General features: G+C 41.3%; 1 protein-coding gene and 1 long non-coding RNA gene across 19 annotated transcripts in view; one reads left to right on the forward strand and one right to left on the reverse strand.

The window, feature by feature from the left end:
• Positions 1-8108, forward strand: part of SCUBE2 (signal peptide, CUB domain and EGF like domain containing 2) — a 47831-nt gene extending 39723 nt beyond the window's left edge. For all 3 annotated transcript variants that reach the window (XM_081013165.1, XM_081013166.1, XM_081013167.1), the window contains 5 exons: positions 455-616; positions 1360-1557; positions 5036-5188; positions 7065-7144; positions 7808-8108. In XM_081013165.1, the coding sequence (XP_080869291.1) occupies positions 455-616; positions 1360-1557; positions 5036-5188; positions 7065-7144; positions 7808-7960 (746 nt within the window). In that variant the 3' untranslated portion in view covers positions 7961-8108. The remainder of the gene's footprint in view (positions 1-454; positions 617-1359; positions 1558-5035; positions 5189-7064; positions 7145-7807) is intronic.
• LOC308481288 overlaps positions 4520-14355 on the reverse strand; it is a 51496-nt gene continuing 41660 nt past the window's right edge. For 12 of the 16 annotated variants that reach the window (XR_013988546.1, XR_013988547.1, XR_013988548.1 and 9 more), the window contains 3 exons: positions 11268-11395; positions 10150-10265; positions 4520-4784 (listed from right to left, as the gene is read on the reverse strand). This is a non-coding gene — a long non-coding RNA (uncharacterized lncRNA). The other 4 variants (XR_013988555.1, XR_013988557.1, XR_013988559.1 and 1 more) reach the window with 3 other exon arrangements.

The raw sequence follows: 14355 nt of genomic DNA on the forward strand, positions 1-14355 counted from the left end.
AAAAGTGGGAAACCTGAAGCTGTCCAGATGTTGTTGGGACTCCAACTCCCAGCACCCCTAGCCAGCATAAACAATGGGAAGGAATTTGGGGAGTTGTAGTCAAGGCCGTAGGTTCTCTAACCCTGCCCTACCTATATGGACTTCACTTTCTTAAAGGAATTGCATGTACACACCACACATATACCTTCTTGTGTGGTGAATACATATTTATTTTGCCAGATTCGACATGCACTGAAACTTCCTGCTAAGTGATAGATGCCCACAGTGTGAACTCCCAAGTGAAATTAGCATATACATTCTTCATCTGTGGCAGTGTGCATGTCAGATGTATGCAGTTTTTCTGTGCAGAAAATTAGTCTTGGATGAAATGTCATTCAGTGGAATGGCTGCAGTTAATCATGTCACAGTTTACCAAAGCTATTGTAGCATGTTGCTTGTTCACCTTCTTCTACAGTGCAGTGCTCACCTGGTCATTTCTACAACACTACAACACATCGTTGTATCCGCTGCTCTGTTGGAACATACCAGCCTGAGTTTGGGCAGAATTACTGCATTTCATGCCCTGGAAACACAACCACTGATTATGATGGATCAACAAATGTAACTCATTGCAAAGGTAAATATTGATTATGTTGTAGTCAGTCCAGAATGAAAGGACCTAGTACCAACTGCAGTGGGGATAGATGCTATTGGTCTTTCCTTAAGTGAGCAGAAGCCATATCCCCACCCAACAGCAATCACTCCTTGTTAGCCATATCCTGCTTTGGGACGTAGGCTTTCCTAACCTGACTTCATTGCTTTCTTTGGTGTCAGTCTCCAAGTAGCCCTTATCAGTGGACATAGGAAGGAGCTGTTGGTGTCCTCTCCAACAGCCTCTGCTTCAGTTGTGCCAAGTTCTAGGCCGTAAGGCAATTCTTCCGGGCCAGGCTTTCTCTAACCACTAAACCAGCCTTTCCAGATCTGATGCCATCCAGATGTTTTGAACTACAACTCCTATTGTCCGTGACCATTGGCCATGCTGGCTGGGGCTGATAGGAGTTGTAGTCCAAAAATCTGAAAGGACACTAGGTTGGAAAAGGCAGCTGTAAATGCCTCCCAGATAATACCAATTTCCTGCTTTTTCTGTCATTTATTTCCACAGACAAAGCTGTACTGTATATGGATTTTGCTCCTTTGTTTTTAGTCATCTTGAAGCAGCTACTCAAGAAAAATGGTCTAAGGAATAAAAGATATGCATGATTCCTAGATAGTAGCCAACGTAATTGTATCAGTTGTGATTGCTGCTGGTGGCATTGCACAGGTGTGAATATTGCTTTCCCCTCTGCCCTGGCTATGGGTAACATATTTCCTTTTTTCCAGACAGGCACTGTGGAGGTGAGCTTGGAGACTTTACTGGATACATTGAATCCCCAAACTATCCTGGAAATTATCCTGCAAACACAGAATGTACTTGGAGTATAAATCCTCCTCCTAAACGCCGCATCCTGATTGTGGTTCCGGAAATATTTTTGCCAATAGAAGATGAATGTGGAGACTACCTGGTGATGAGAAAAAGCTGTAAGTTAAACTAGGTTTCCATGTCAGGTATATGAATGTATTTCTTCTGATGGATCTTTGCTACATTTTGTCTGTGCCAAAGCAAGTCCCGTGAAAATCTAGCTCTAAAATGTAGTATAACAGCCTTCGTAACAATAAATTCCAGCCATTATGGGTGAAACACACACACACACACCACCGATCAGACATATTTTAGATTTAGTGGGGAACTACAGGGTGGAGGAGGTAGGGAATTCATCTTATTTTTTTACACAAACATGCTTGCCTTTCCTGGGGTGTACATCTGCCAGCTGGTTGAGTGGAGCCAGAGAGCAAATGATCTGCTGATGGCTGCAGTCACAAGACCACTAAGTCCTAAGATGAATGGGCTTTTGGCAGCAGCAAGCAGAGTCAACCATTGAAAATGGTTCATGTGGGAAGAAAAATAAGAATCCCTGTGACTTACGTGTGTGGGGTGAATAACAAAAGGACCGGGGTGCCTGAATTCAAAATGCAGGGCTAAATTAAGTCTCCAGCGGAAATTCCAAGTAGCAGAGTTTAAACTCACCAAGTCAAGCAGCACAGTGAAGTGTTAGGAATGTAGGCTGTTAAACTTTTTGCAAATCCAGTTTAGTTCGCTTTGTGAAGTGGTTCCCTCTTTCTACCACCCTTTGCATTGAACAGACTATATATACTGTATATACTCTGTTAAGTAAGTTTTAAATGCTTTAAATGTTACAAAACATTCGAAAGGTCAGATTCATGCATTTATCCAAGCAGCAGCAAGGAGAACACAGGCAGAATAGTCTTGGATAAAAACATTCAGTTACAAGCTGTGGAGAGAAAGGGAACAGGAAAAGAAGGCTTCGCTTTCTCCCTCTTTGGAGAAGGGGCATGACCTAGCTGAGTCTAGGAATCCAGCTCTATTGTTGTAACCCCTTAAGCACTCGTACATATTTGTGTTTGGCAGCAATTTCCCACTATTTAGCCTAGGCATAGGCAAACTCAGCCCTCCAGATGTTTTGGGACTACAGTTCCCATCATCCCTGACCACTGGTCCTGTTAGTTAGGGATCATGGGAGTTGTAGGCCAAAAACATCTGGAGGGCCGAGTTTGCCTATGCCTGATTTAGCCTTTGCAAATCTAATGGCCCCCCGCTCTCCATGCTTGTAGCTGCTTTCAATCCACCAGCGTCTTGCTGCCACTAGTTTTGTTGAGCTCAGGAGATCCTGAAATGTAGTGGTCTTACAGCACTGATAGCATGCCTTTCCAATCAATGGAGATACTTTGGCTATGTACAGTGGTGCCCCACAAGACGAATGCCTCGCAAGACGAAAAACTCGCTAGACGAAAGGGTTTTGCGTTTTTTGAGTCGTTCCGCAAGACGAATTTCCCTATGGGCTTGCTTCGCAAGACGAAACGTCTTGCGAGTTTGTTTCCTTTTTCTTAAAGCCGCTAAGCCGTTAATAGCCGCTAAGCCACTAATAGCCGTGCTTCGCAAGACAAAAAAACCGCAAGACGAAGAGACTCGTGGAACGGATTAATTTCGTCTTGCGAGGCACCACTGTACACATTAGCTCCCCCCCCCAGCAGCATTTCATGCTGCATTTGCACATTACTATACACACCAGAGGGGGCATTACCTGTTTGGTTTCCTTATGCATGCAACTCCCCAACTCCTATTCATGAAGCTGTGATCTGTGCTTGTGCAACAGTTGTTTCAAATTTTCACACCTCAGCTAAACTGCGGAGTGAAAGTGGCTTCTGTTTTCAAACTGAATGGAAGCTGGTTTGAGGGGAAATGCATTAAACAGTATTTCTCAAGAAACTACAGGAGAGCTGGGTTGTGGCTCATGTCATGTGTGCACAGCTTCAGACACCTGCAGCCGGAATGCACAGCCTTAGTATAACTAACTAAAAACAATACCATTGTTTTTGGCATTAACTAAGTTTCATATACACATCCAAGAGCAGCCTTTCTGAATGTACTGTACTCAGCTAGTAATCTAAGCATTTAGGGAGGCGTAGAAGATTTTACTCCTGCTGAATTAAGTGAGTTTGGAAATAATATGATATTTTTACTGCTTCAGTCATGGCTTGCTACATGCTGGGCCTGTTCTTGTTGATGCAACACTTCATTTTCTTGTGCTGATGGCTTGGCACAGCTCCTAGGCAATAGATCTTTAAAAGCTAAAAATAGCATGTTTATGGAGCCAAATTGTATCTTTGGAGTGTAATCTTGACGTGTGCTTTGCCAATGACCTCAACAGAGCCAAAGGTTCTCACATATGGTGCATTGAAACAGGAATAATGATTGCAAACCTGAATTATACCACCATTTCTGTACTGTTCCTTCTATACTACCTTTAATAATAAACCCTTATATTTCGCTTTCAGTTGCCCAAGGTGTTCACATGCATTATTTAGTTGCAATCTTTACAAAAACCCTGCATTTTTATTATTTCCTCCATACTGAAAATTATTATTATTCCTCTTGTATTGTAGAATGGGTGAGAACTGGGTTGAGAGAAAATAGCTTGGCAAAAGCCACATAGCACATTCAAAGCAGAGTCAATATTCCATCTAGAAGATTTGTTCAGTTTCTTAGCTTCTATGCAACCCACAAAGCAGGGCATTAAGCATGCGCTTGGGATAGGTTTTGCTACTGAACAAAAAAGGATTTAGTGTTCTCTTTTCCTTGTGCAATGAGCTAGTTTATTATTATTTTTAAAAAATTATATGCTTCTTGTTTTTTTAAAAAAAACCTCAAAGCAGATGATGATGATTATGTAGTATTTTGTGTTTTTTATCTTGTATTTTTATGTTGTGAACTATGGATCTCTGGTTGTGGGGTAGGATACAAACAAACAAACAAACAATAAATAAATAAAGCATAAAATGATAAAATCAAGAAAAAATCACAGTACTTTAAAACATACAAGAAGTGAAAATCCTAAAAAAAAAATCAAATTTAGAGAAGTAATGTGTTCGAAATGTACGTTTTATTTTATTTTATTTTATTTATTTGTATTTATTGTCAGATTATCAGCAAAACCATAGACTTGTGATAGGACCTCAGTAGAATTGGAAAGCTGCTCAGTACTCCAGTGTTAAGGCGTGGTCCATCTTTCTTCATTGAGATATCCCACTCAATAGCTTTTTCTGTTGCAGCATGTGGTGGGGGTGTTGTTCCTAGGCTGGAGGTGGCAGTTCCCTGGAAACATTGTCCCACAATGCTTTTAAACCATCTGGAAGTAATGGGAGGGACATATTAGGGTATGACATGTAGCCATCAAGTAAATAATCCGCCCTTTACTAAGATGGATGCTAGCAATGGAGAAGCAGAAAGAAAACTTCAGGGCAATTAATGTTGGGGTGATGGTAGATAGTTGGGTGGGTTGGTGAGAAGAGAATAAAATAAAAGTATTTTGTTGTTCAAAAGAAAAATCCTAAACTAACAGGTGCTTGATACCTTCCTTTTGCCCATTTTGTTTTGAAGCTTCCTCCAATTCTGTGACCACATACGAAACCTGTCAAACCTACGAACGCCCTATAGCTTTCACTTCCAGGTCTAAGAAGCTCTGGGTCCAGTTCAAGTCCAATGAAGGAAATAGTGCCAAAGGATTCCAGGTCCCTTATGTAACATACGATGGTAAGGAAACCTTAAAAACTGCTGGAACTAAAGTGTGGATGTTTCAATGTGTAAATTTGTATTTTTACTTTCCATCTCAAAGTCTGGGAGTAGGGGATATCAACATTTTATATAGGTAGAATATTTTATATAAGTGAATTTTTATGTGTCAGGTAAGGACATGCTTCCACACAAAATAACATGGGTATTAACCATGTCCCTTATGAGATGAAATGTGAAAATATTTTGGAGATGGTAAGGGGTGGGGGACAGATGTCTGTTGGGGGTATAACTCTCAAATTGTATCAGATTTTGTCTTTTATGTGCCAGTTCACATTTTTACACAAAATTGTATATTTGTGTATTTGAGACAAGTTAGCTTCTGAACACCTCCAAGTTGCTTTGCTGCAATGTAGGTTTTATTTTTTGATTTAGGAAAGCTGTAACTGGTTTATTGCTGTATCCCAAGAAGTGTCTTTTCTCATAATGGTACAAATGGCTTCACAGTTTCTACTTTGAAGTTGAATTTGGGACTAATCAGTGTTTCAGGCAGATGCAGAGAAAATTGGAAGTTTCATCTTCCTTGTACGTTTATCTCTTTGATAAATTATCCCAAACTACTCTGCGGGAGGCAAACTGCAGGAGGCAGTGGAAGACAGGAGTGCCTGGCGTGCTCTGGTCCAGGGGGTCACGAAGAGTCGGACACGACTAAGCGACTAAACAACAACAACCCTGGGGTAACAATCTGATGTGATTATGGCATGATGGATTCCAAAGGCCTGCAAGTGCAGCACTTAAAGGCCTAAATCCTTTGGCTTTGCTGCCAGCCAGTGGCAACTTAACCCACCCACCTTAGCTGGAAACAGGATTTGTTCCACATTTTTTAAACCTGATTTCCATCCTGAAAACACACCAGTGGAAACAGGCTAATACGTTTGATACCAAAATAGTAAATGCTGTTTGCTTATTATACAAAAAAAGTGAAAGGGGGAAAAGCAGGAGTGTTGTAGGCAGATTTTAACATAAAGAGTAGATTTATTTAGCAAAGCTGTATTTGATGTTTGCCACATAGCCAGCGTTTATATATGTCTCCAAGGCTGCTTATGATTTCTGCCATGGACCGATTACCGTATATACTCGAATATAAGCCGATTTTTTCAGCATTTTTTTTTATGCTGAAAAAGCTTCCCTCAGCTTATACTCGAGTGAGGCAGGAGGTGGTGGAGGGACGAGCCCTTTCTCGCCGCTCGTCCCTCCACCGCCGCTGGCCTCTTGCAAGGGCAGGCACAGGAGCCGTGGCTGGGAGAGGCGCTGCACTGTGCCTCTCCCAACCAGGCTCCTATGCCTGCTCTTGCGAGCGGCAGAGGTGGCGGAGGAGGAAGGAGCAGCCCAAAAGGATCCCTTTCGGGCTGCTCCTTCCTCCTCCTCCCCCCTTGCTGCTTTCTGTGGAGGAGGAGGAGCGAGCAGCCCGAAAGCAGCTCTTTCAGGCTGCTTGTTCTTCCTCCTCCGCTGCCACAAGGTTTGTAGTGTGGTAAAATTTGGTGCCTCGGCTTATATTCGGGTTGGCTTATACTTGAGTATATAAAGTAATAGTAAGCAGATATGGAACACTTTGTCTCTTTGTCTAAACAGTATAGTTTGTTTCTTGAAGGCTGTTTAGAATAGGTATTAAATCTGCTAATCTGAAAATTGTAGTCTTGGTTATAGATGGGTACATGCAAATGCATGAGTACATTCTGTTTGGGAGCATTTTCAGCCAAAGAATGGGAAATGCTAACAGACTTGCCCAAAGGAGTAGTAAGTACCCCTCCTGTTCAGCCTAGAGATACATGTATGTGCTGCTGATGTAACTCAAATGAATATTTGCAAGTCATGTGTATGTGTGTGTCTCCAACAGAGGATTATCAGGAACTAATAGAAGACATAGTCAGAGATGGTAGACTGTATGCATCAGAAAATCATCAAGAGATCCTTAAGGTAAACTTGCTCAGTTAATCTCCTGAAGGAAAACATCCATTCATGAGTGGCTGCTGTTTGTGAAAATAAAGCTTTAATGCTTTATTTACAATCTACTGTGACAGAGAGGAAGCTAAACAGGAGGAGGATCAGCAGGCATATCTCCCAAACAAGAAGAAACTTGCTGCTATCACTCTGTTCCCAAAGAACCAAAACTAGTCTGAAGGGAGTGGTGGAGGCAATGTTGACTCAAGATATGTTGATAACTGATGCAGTAAACATGCAGTGTATATGTTAAATAACTGACAATATGCTACCTATTAATATTGCCATAAATCGGCTACCTGAAGCTGCTGTCTCAGCCTGCTGCCTAATAGTAGTGCTGATGGCAAATGCTGATGTTTCTAACTTGTGAACTTGAGCATTAGTAATTGCCTAGCAATCATACATGCCTTCTGTTCCAACTTCTGGAAGCACAGGAATGATGATAGCAATGATATGTGGGTAACTTGGCCTAAGCCTTAGCATTTTGGTGGGTTGCACTTTGAAGTACAGGAAAGTGCTAATAGGAAGGTCCTTTACCTTAATATGTAATAGAAACTGGACCAAGAATTCTGCTTGCACTAATTTTTTCTCAAACTACAGTATATTAAATGACAACTGAGTTCTTTCTTACACTTTCAGGATAAGAAGCTGATAAAGGCATTGTTTGATGTCTTGGCACACCCACAGAACTACTTCAAGTACACAGCACAAGAGTCCAGGGAGATGTTTCCAAGGTCTTTTATTCGATTGTTGCGCTCTAAAGTCTCCAGATTTTTGAGGCCTTACAAATAGTGAACGCTATATTTTGAAAACTTAAAAAGTTACTGACTGTACAGCAGATTTGTTTTGTATTCTCTAAGATGGGGAAATTTTCAGGAAGCTGCCCAGTCAGTTGTATACAGTGTGTAAATTTTTTTTTATTAAAAATATAATTATTTCATTGCCATCTGTTTTTATTTTCTGCCATTACATTACCTACTGCAGGGGTAGCCAACATGGTGCCCTCCAGCTGTTGTGGAGTACAACTCCTACCATCAAATAACCTTTGGCCATGTAGGCAGGGTCTGATGGAAGTTCGTAACATCTGGAGGGCACCATGTTGGCTATCCCTGATATACTAGTAGTTATGAATGAAGGTTGCAAGTGGTTTATTCCTTTTTATATATAATAATATTGGTCCTATGATTTAAGCAGCTTTCTCGAATTGTAGAAATCTTCCCTCAATTTCCCACAAGAGGGCACCATGTTGCATCAGTTTAAAAGTACAACGAAGCAGTTTCTACTATTATGTCTCCCAAGACCAGTTTAAAAAGGATAGCACTCAAACATTGGAGAGGGGAGCAGAGTCAGTGAACTTTCTTCTTGTGACAATACACTTATTGTCAGCTCTTTTTCCTCTAGACAATATAAGTGCCTATAAAAAAAAACATTCTACCAGATATTTGCTATATAAGCCATTAATTTAATTGAAATCTCTTTTTACCTGGCTTTATGTTGTTTGTGAATCTGAGAGTGATGAAAGTTTATAGGGGGGAGCTCTAATATAACCTGCTACTTCCTGGATTGCAAATCCTTACTTTTGCCCTCCCAATGTGTTATACACAGGTTGGGCACTGAAGCACTGAATTAGAAGTGGGGCTGTGCTGCTGGCCCTAGCCACCCCCCCCCCCCACACACACCTGACCTCTGAACATCAAGTGTGCACACGCAAAGAGGAAATCCTACAGCTGCTCTCAAGTAGGGATTCCTCTTCAGACATCCTCACTAGGACTCTGGGCACACAAGAAGAGCAGAGCAGCCTCATCCCCCTTTCAATGCACGTGTGTAAATACATGAACAGGACCTTTATTTACAGCGTTATCAATTTAGCTACAAACAAGCCTGCATTTTTAACATGCGTACTGGAATCAAATTGAGAAAGGGGCAAAAATGAGGGTTTATACACACTGCAATTCCAGTGGAAAGGGCTAACGTAAAAGACACTTAGCTTTATATTAGGAGAATGGGCTGTGTCTATAAGCAAAGAGAGGTCTACCACCCAAGACCAGTGAGGAGGAAGGATCATATTCCAGGACTGACCTTTGATTTGATTTTGATTTAATATTTGCATGCTGCTATTCAAACAATGATCTTGAGCTCAAAGCAGCTCACAATAATAAGAATAAGCAAGCAACATTTCCCTCAATATAACTGTATCCAAAAGTACAACAGCATATAAGTAAAGCAAAAACAAACCATTTAATAAACAAGTAATGCAGGCAAATGCAAGCTCATAATAATTCAAAAATAACTTTTCCCAGGCAGCAGGGTCTTTCAAAAATTCAGCCACAAAACTGAGCTCAAAGTAGCAACAAAATTTGTTCTCTTTTTTTCCAGCTGAGTCTGTTCCATAGAAAGTTTCCTGGATACCCATCCAGCCTTGTCTATCCATTTATTTACTTCCAAAGGAACTTGCTTACAGGTAGGCCTAAGTTTACAGTCTGGAAAATGCTAGTGGCATCCAGCTTAAAAACTAGTTCTATAAGATACTGAGCTCCCTGCTGTTGCTGTAGCAATCATCACAATTTTGAATGCCACATGGAACGTTTCATGGAGCGGAATGAGTTGTCCGTACTCAATTTTCCAGTTAATTTTAACATCTGAAATTTTAGAGTTAAAAAACTGGATAGGCCACATCTCTCATTTTTTTAGAAAAGGTCCCTCAACGGAATAACAGTTTCACCAACTTCCAGTACCTGGGCAGGTTCTTGTGGGACCATTTAGTCTCAAGTGGCATGGAGGGGACTCCTGAAGTGAAGTGAAGGTCATCAATTATCCAGCATTTCTAATGGTCCTAATAAATAATAGACAGGCCCGTGCTTACGATCTCATTGATGTGAGAAGGTAACTGTTAAGCTTCATCCAAGACAAAGGAATACACTGTCCTTGTCCTAGATGTGTTGATAGGGGTTGCAATTAGAGCTGCCAGGTTTTGAACTTACCCCTGTGGTGGTAAAACCTTTAGCAGTGGTTTTATCGGCAGGTGTTATCGGGTGAAGGCATTTATCTCCACATCATGAAAAGCTCCAGCAGCCGATTCCTGCAGATCAACCTGCAACTAAAGGTACAGAAACACATTAGCCTATATTTTTCCCAGTTTAGCTGGCAACCCCTAGTGCAGTTCACCAAACACTTGCTGTGTACAACTTCCTTTCATGTCAGTGAGGCTCATATGGCTCTCCTGGGCAAACTCCATTGAAATAAATAGAATACAGCAGCAGTACTTGATTATGCCAATACTGATGGAAGGCTTTGTGTACAAGCACAGACAATTTCGGAGGATTGGGTATGGGGCTAGCAGCTGTAATTGATTGTATTTAGGATTAGACCATTCTGTGCAGGGCAAGGCTATCTGGAGTAACAACCTCCAGTTTTAGGTTGCTTCTACACTAGAGCCTAATGGTGCTGCCAAAGCATTGCTTTTCCACAATTATCAAGAAGTGGAACAAAAACAAAAGGTTCCACACAAACAATTAGTCTAGGTTTGACTTCCCATATATTCCCAAGGAAGTCCTCTTAATCAAATATTCTCTGCAATTTTAGCTACCATTGTCTTCCTTGAAAGTTCATCCAGCTTTATTGCTTTCTGAGGAGCAAAGATTATTTGGAAATAGCCTACTAATGGTCCCTTTGTTAACTCTCTGTTATGTCCTATCCTTGTGGTGTGGGTAATTTAGCCAAACAGAACTACTTGACTATATAAAATGGAAAGGAAGCCAATAATTGAAGCCTCCAATCCCCACAAGAACAGAAACTGGCATAGGGACAATTAACAGCAGCCATTCAAGGGATAATTAATTCTAGTTACACTAATCAGGAAGAAATAAAAGGGTCTAGGAAAGGTTTAAAAGTATGACCCCTAAAAGCCTCCATAGTCCTTTCCTGTTCATGTTAGATAGGCTGCTGTTGCAACTGTGTTTTACCATGAAAAACCTGTGTCAAAAAACACAGAAGATACTGGAATGCACAGGCTGACAATGGTGTTATCTGGATGCCCCATAAAAAAGTGAGAGCACAAAGGATGGCAATTCTAGTGTAAAGGGGCTAATGTGAAAGTCACCTTAGGAAGATCTTTCCCCACAACAGTTTTCATTTCCCAAAGTTCTTTAGTTTCCATGGTAACTTGTCTGTTGGATGGATGAACCTTTGGCCTGATCCAGCAGGACTCTTTCTTTCTAGTTTAAGAACCTAAGTAAAGAAAACAAAGACTATTGAGGTTTCTTCGATACTAGGTCCAAAAAAAGCTACAAATTCAGTACAATGATAACTGGTTAAACATAACATAACATGACATAAGAATAGCCTGCTGGATCAGACCAATGGCCTATCTAGTCCAGCATCCTCTTCTCAGAGTGGCCAATCAGATTCCTATGGGAAACCGGGGAGCAGAACATGATCAAAAGGGCCCTCTACCCTCCTGTTGTTTCCAGCAACTGGTATTCAGAAGCCCAGGCTGCTTCCAGCTGTGGAGGTAGAGCATAGCCATCATGACTAGCAGCCATTGACAGCCTCCTCCACCATGAATTTGTCAACCCTCTTTTAAAGCCATCCTGCTTGGCGGCCATCAGTGCCTCTGGGGGGAGTGAGTTCTATAGTTGGACCATGTGCTGCATTTATAGGTACTTTCTATTATCTGTCCTAAATTTTCCAACATTCAGCTTCATTGGATGGCCACAAGTTCTAGTGTTATGAGGGTGAGAAACTTTCTCTAGTGTTTTTCTCCATGCCTTGCATAATTTTATAAATTTCTACCATGTCACCTATTACTTGCTATTTCTCCAAGCTAAAAAGTCTCAAGCGTACAACCTTTCTTCACAGAGGAGTCAGCCCCTTGATTAGTTTAGTTGCCCCTTTCTGAACCTTTGCCATCTCTAAAATATCCTCTAAGATATGAGGGGATCAGAACTGTACACCAAATAAGGTCACACCATATATTTGCATAACAGCATTATCCCAGTAGTGATATATGGAAGTGAGAGCTGGACCATAAAGAAGGCTGATCACCGAAGAATTGATGCTTTTGAATTCTGGTGCTGGAGGAGACTCTTGAGAGTCCCATGGACTGCAAGAAGATCAAACCTATCCATTCTTAAGGAAATCAGCCCTGAGTGCTCACTGGAAGGACAGATCCTGAAGCTGAGGCTCCAATACTTTGGCCACCTCATGAGAAGAGAAGACTCCCTGGAAAAGACCCTGATGTTGGGAAAGATTGAGGGCACAAGGAGAAGGGGATGACAGAGGACGAGATGGTTGGATAGTGTTCTCGAAGCTACCAGCATGAGTTTGACCAAACTGTGGGAGGCAGTGGAAGACAGGAGTGCCTGGCGTGCTCTGGTCCATGGGGTTACGAAGAGTCGGACACGACTAAACGACTAAACAACAACAACAACAACAACAACAATTATTATATTGACATTTTTATTTTTCTTTCCTTTCCTAATGATGCCTAGAATAGAATTTGGCTTTGTCATGACCACCACACACTGGGTTGACATCTTCATTGAGCTATATACTATGACCCCAAGATCTCACTCCTGGTCCGACACCACCAGTTCAGACCCCATGAGCATGTATGTAAAATTAAGATATTTTTGCTGCACATGCATTCACTTTACTCTTGTTTACACTGAATTGCATTTGCCATTTTATTGCCTATTCACTCAGTTTGGAGAGGTCCTTTTGGAGCTCTTCGCAATCTTTTTTTACTTTAACAGTCCTGAACAATTTAGGTCATCTGCAAACTTGGCCACCTCACTGCCTGCTCCTAACTCAATATTATTTGCAAATAAGTTAAAAAGCACAGCTCCCAATACCAATCCTTAAGGGACACCATTTTCTACTTCTCTCTGCTGTACCTCATTCCAAGGAAACTGAACCCTGGGTAAATGCCTGGAACCCTTGGAATCTCGCACTGTTTGGGGATTGGGGTGGTGTGCAACTGTGTGTGTGTGTGTGTGTGTGTGTGTGTGTGTGGACACACACACACATCTACATTTTTATATCTACATTCTTCTCAATACAAGATAGAAGGTATTTATGATGCAAATCATTGCACCATCTTTAAATATGCATATAGTAATTGTTGAGAAAGCATGAGGTTTATTTTATGCACTTAGCACAATATTTTGTACTATTTCTTAATGTATTAAAAATAAATTTAAAAATGATTTTCGTAAAGTGTAAGATTACCTACCTAGCTCCATTACTACACCAAGATTTATTGTATTTGACTGTTTTTAATACCACTGTGGCCTGTAATGCAATTAGAAAAGCTTTTCTATGGATGATGCAAAACTTCAGGGCCACCAAATTCTTCTTTATTTGCATGCTGAAACAGATGACACATTTACCCTTGAGCAGTACTCAAAAAGAAGGATTGCATTTTCATAGCACTCCTCTACCTCAGCTTTGATATAGCCACTAGTCCTGCTGCGAATAAGAGCTTATTGAACCTTTGCTAATGCGAGACGAGATGCAAGGCTTCTGTCCTATAGCTCTTCCTTTCTATTACATAAAAGAGACAGCATCCATTTAGGGGGAGGGCTTTGTTTTTGCTCTCTGTTTTCTCTCCCTTAGCCCAGAGATGAGGTGAACAAACAAAGCATCTTTATTTAATCAACTGGCTAAGTGCCAAACACCTCCAAAGGTGAAAAAGAGATTGCTTTTACCCTCAGAGTTCTGTATGCTTGTAAAGATTCATTACATAATGGGCTATTCTAAAAAGAAAAGGGGACAGGACAAACCTCTCCTGTGTTTAAACTGCTAGGCCGCAGTTGCATTTTGGCCTTTTGGTGTCTGAATGAGAGTATAATTCCAAGCCTTGCGGTAGTTCCAACTCTACTTGGATGACCATCTTCAGAGGGAGTTTTGTTCAGCCCTGTGTGGGGTTCTGCAGGGTTCGATTTTATCCCCCATGCTGCTTAACAACTACATGAAACTGCTGGCAGGAGTCATCTGGAATTTTGGAGTGCACTGTCAAGAAAACGTGTACACTGGTACCTCGGGTTACAGACGCTTCAGGTTACAGATGCTTCAGGTTACAGACTCTGCTAACCCAGAAATAGTACCTCGGGTTAGGAACTTTGCTTCAGGATGAGAACATAAATTGTGCTCCGGCGGCGCGGCGGCAGCGGGAGACCCCATTAGCT

The sequence above is a fragment of the Podarcis pityusensis genome (genome assembly GCF_964106645.2).
Source record: "Podarcis pityusensis genome assembly, chromosome: 1".
Taxonomy (NCBI): domain Eukaryota; kingdom Metazoa; phylum Chordata; class Lepidosauria; order Squamata; family Lacertidae; genus Podarcis; species Podarcis pityusensis.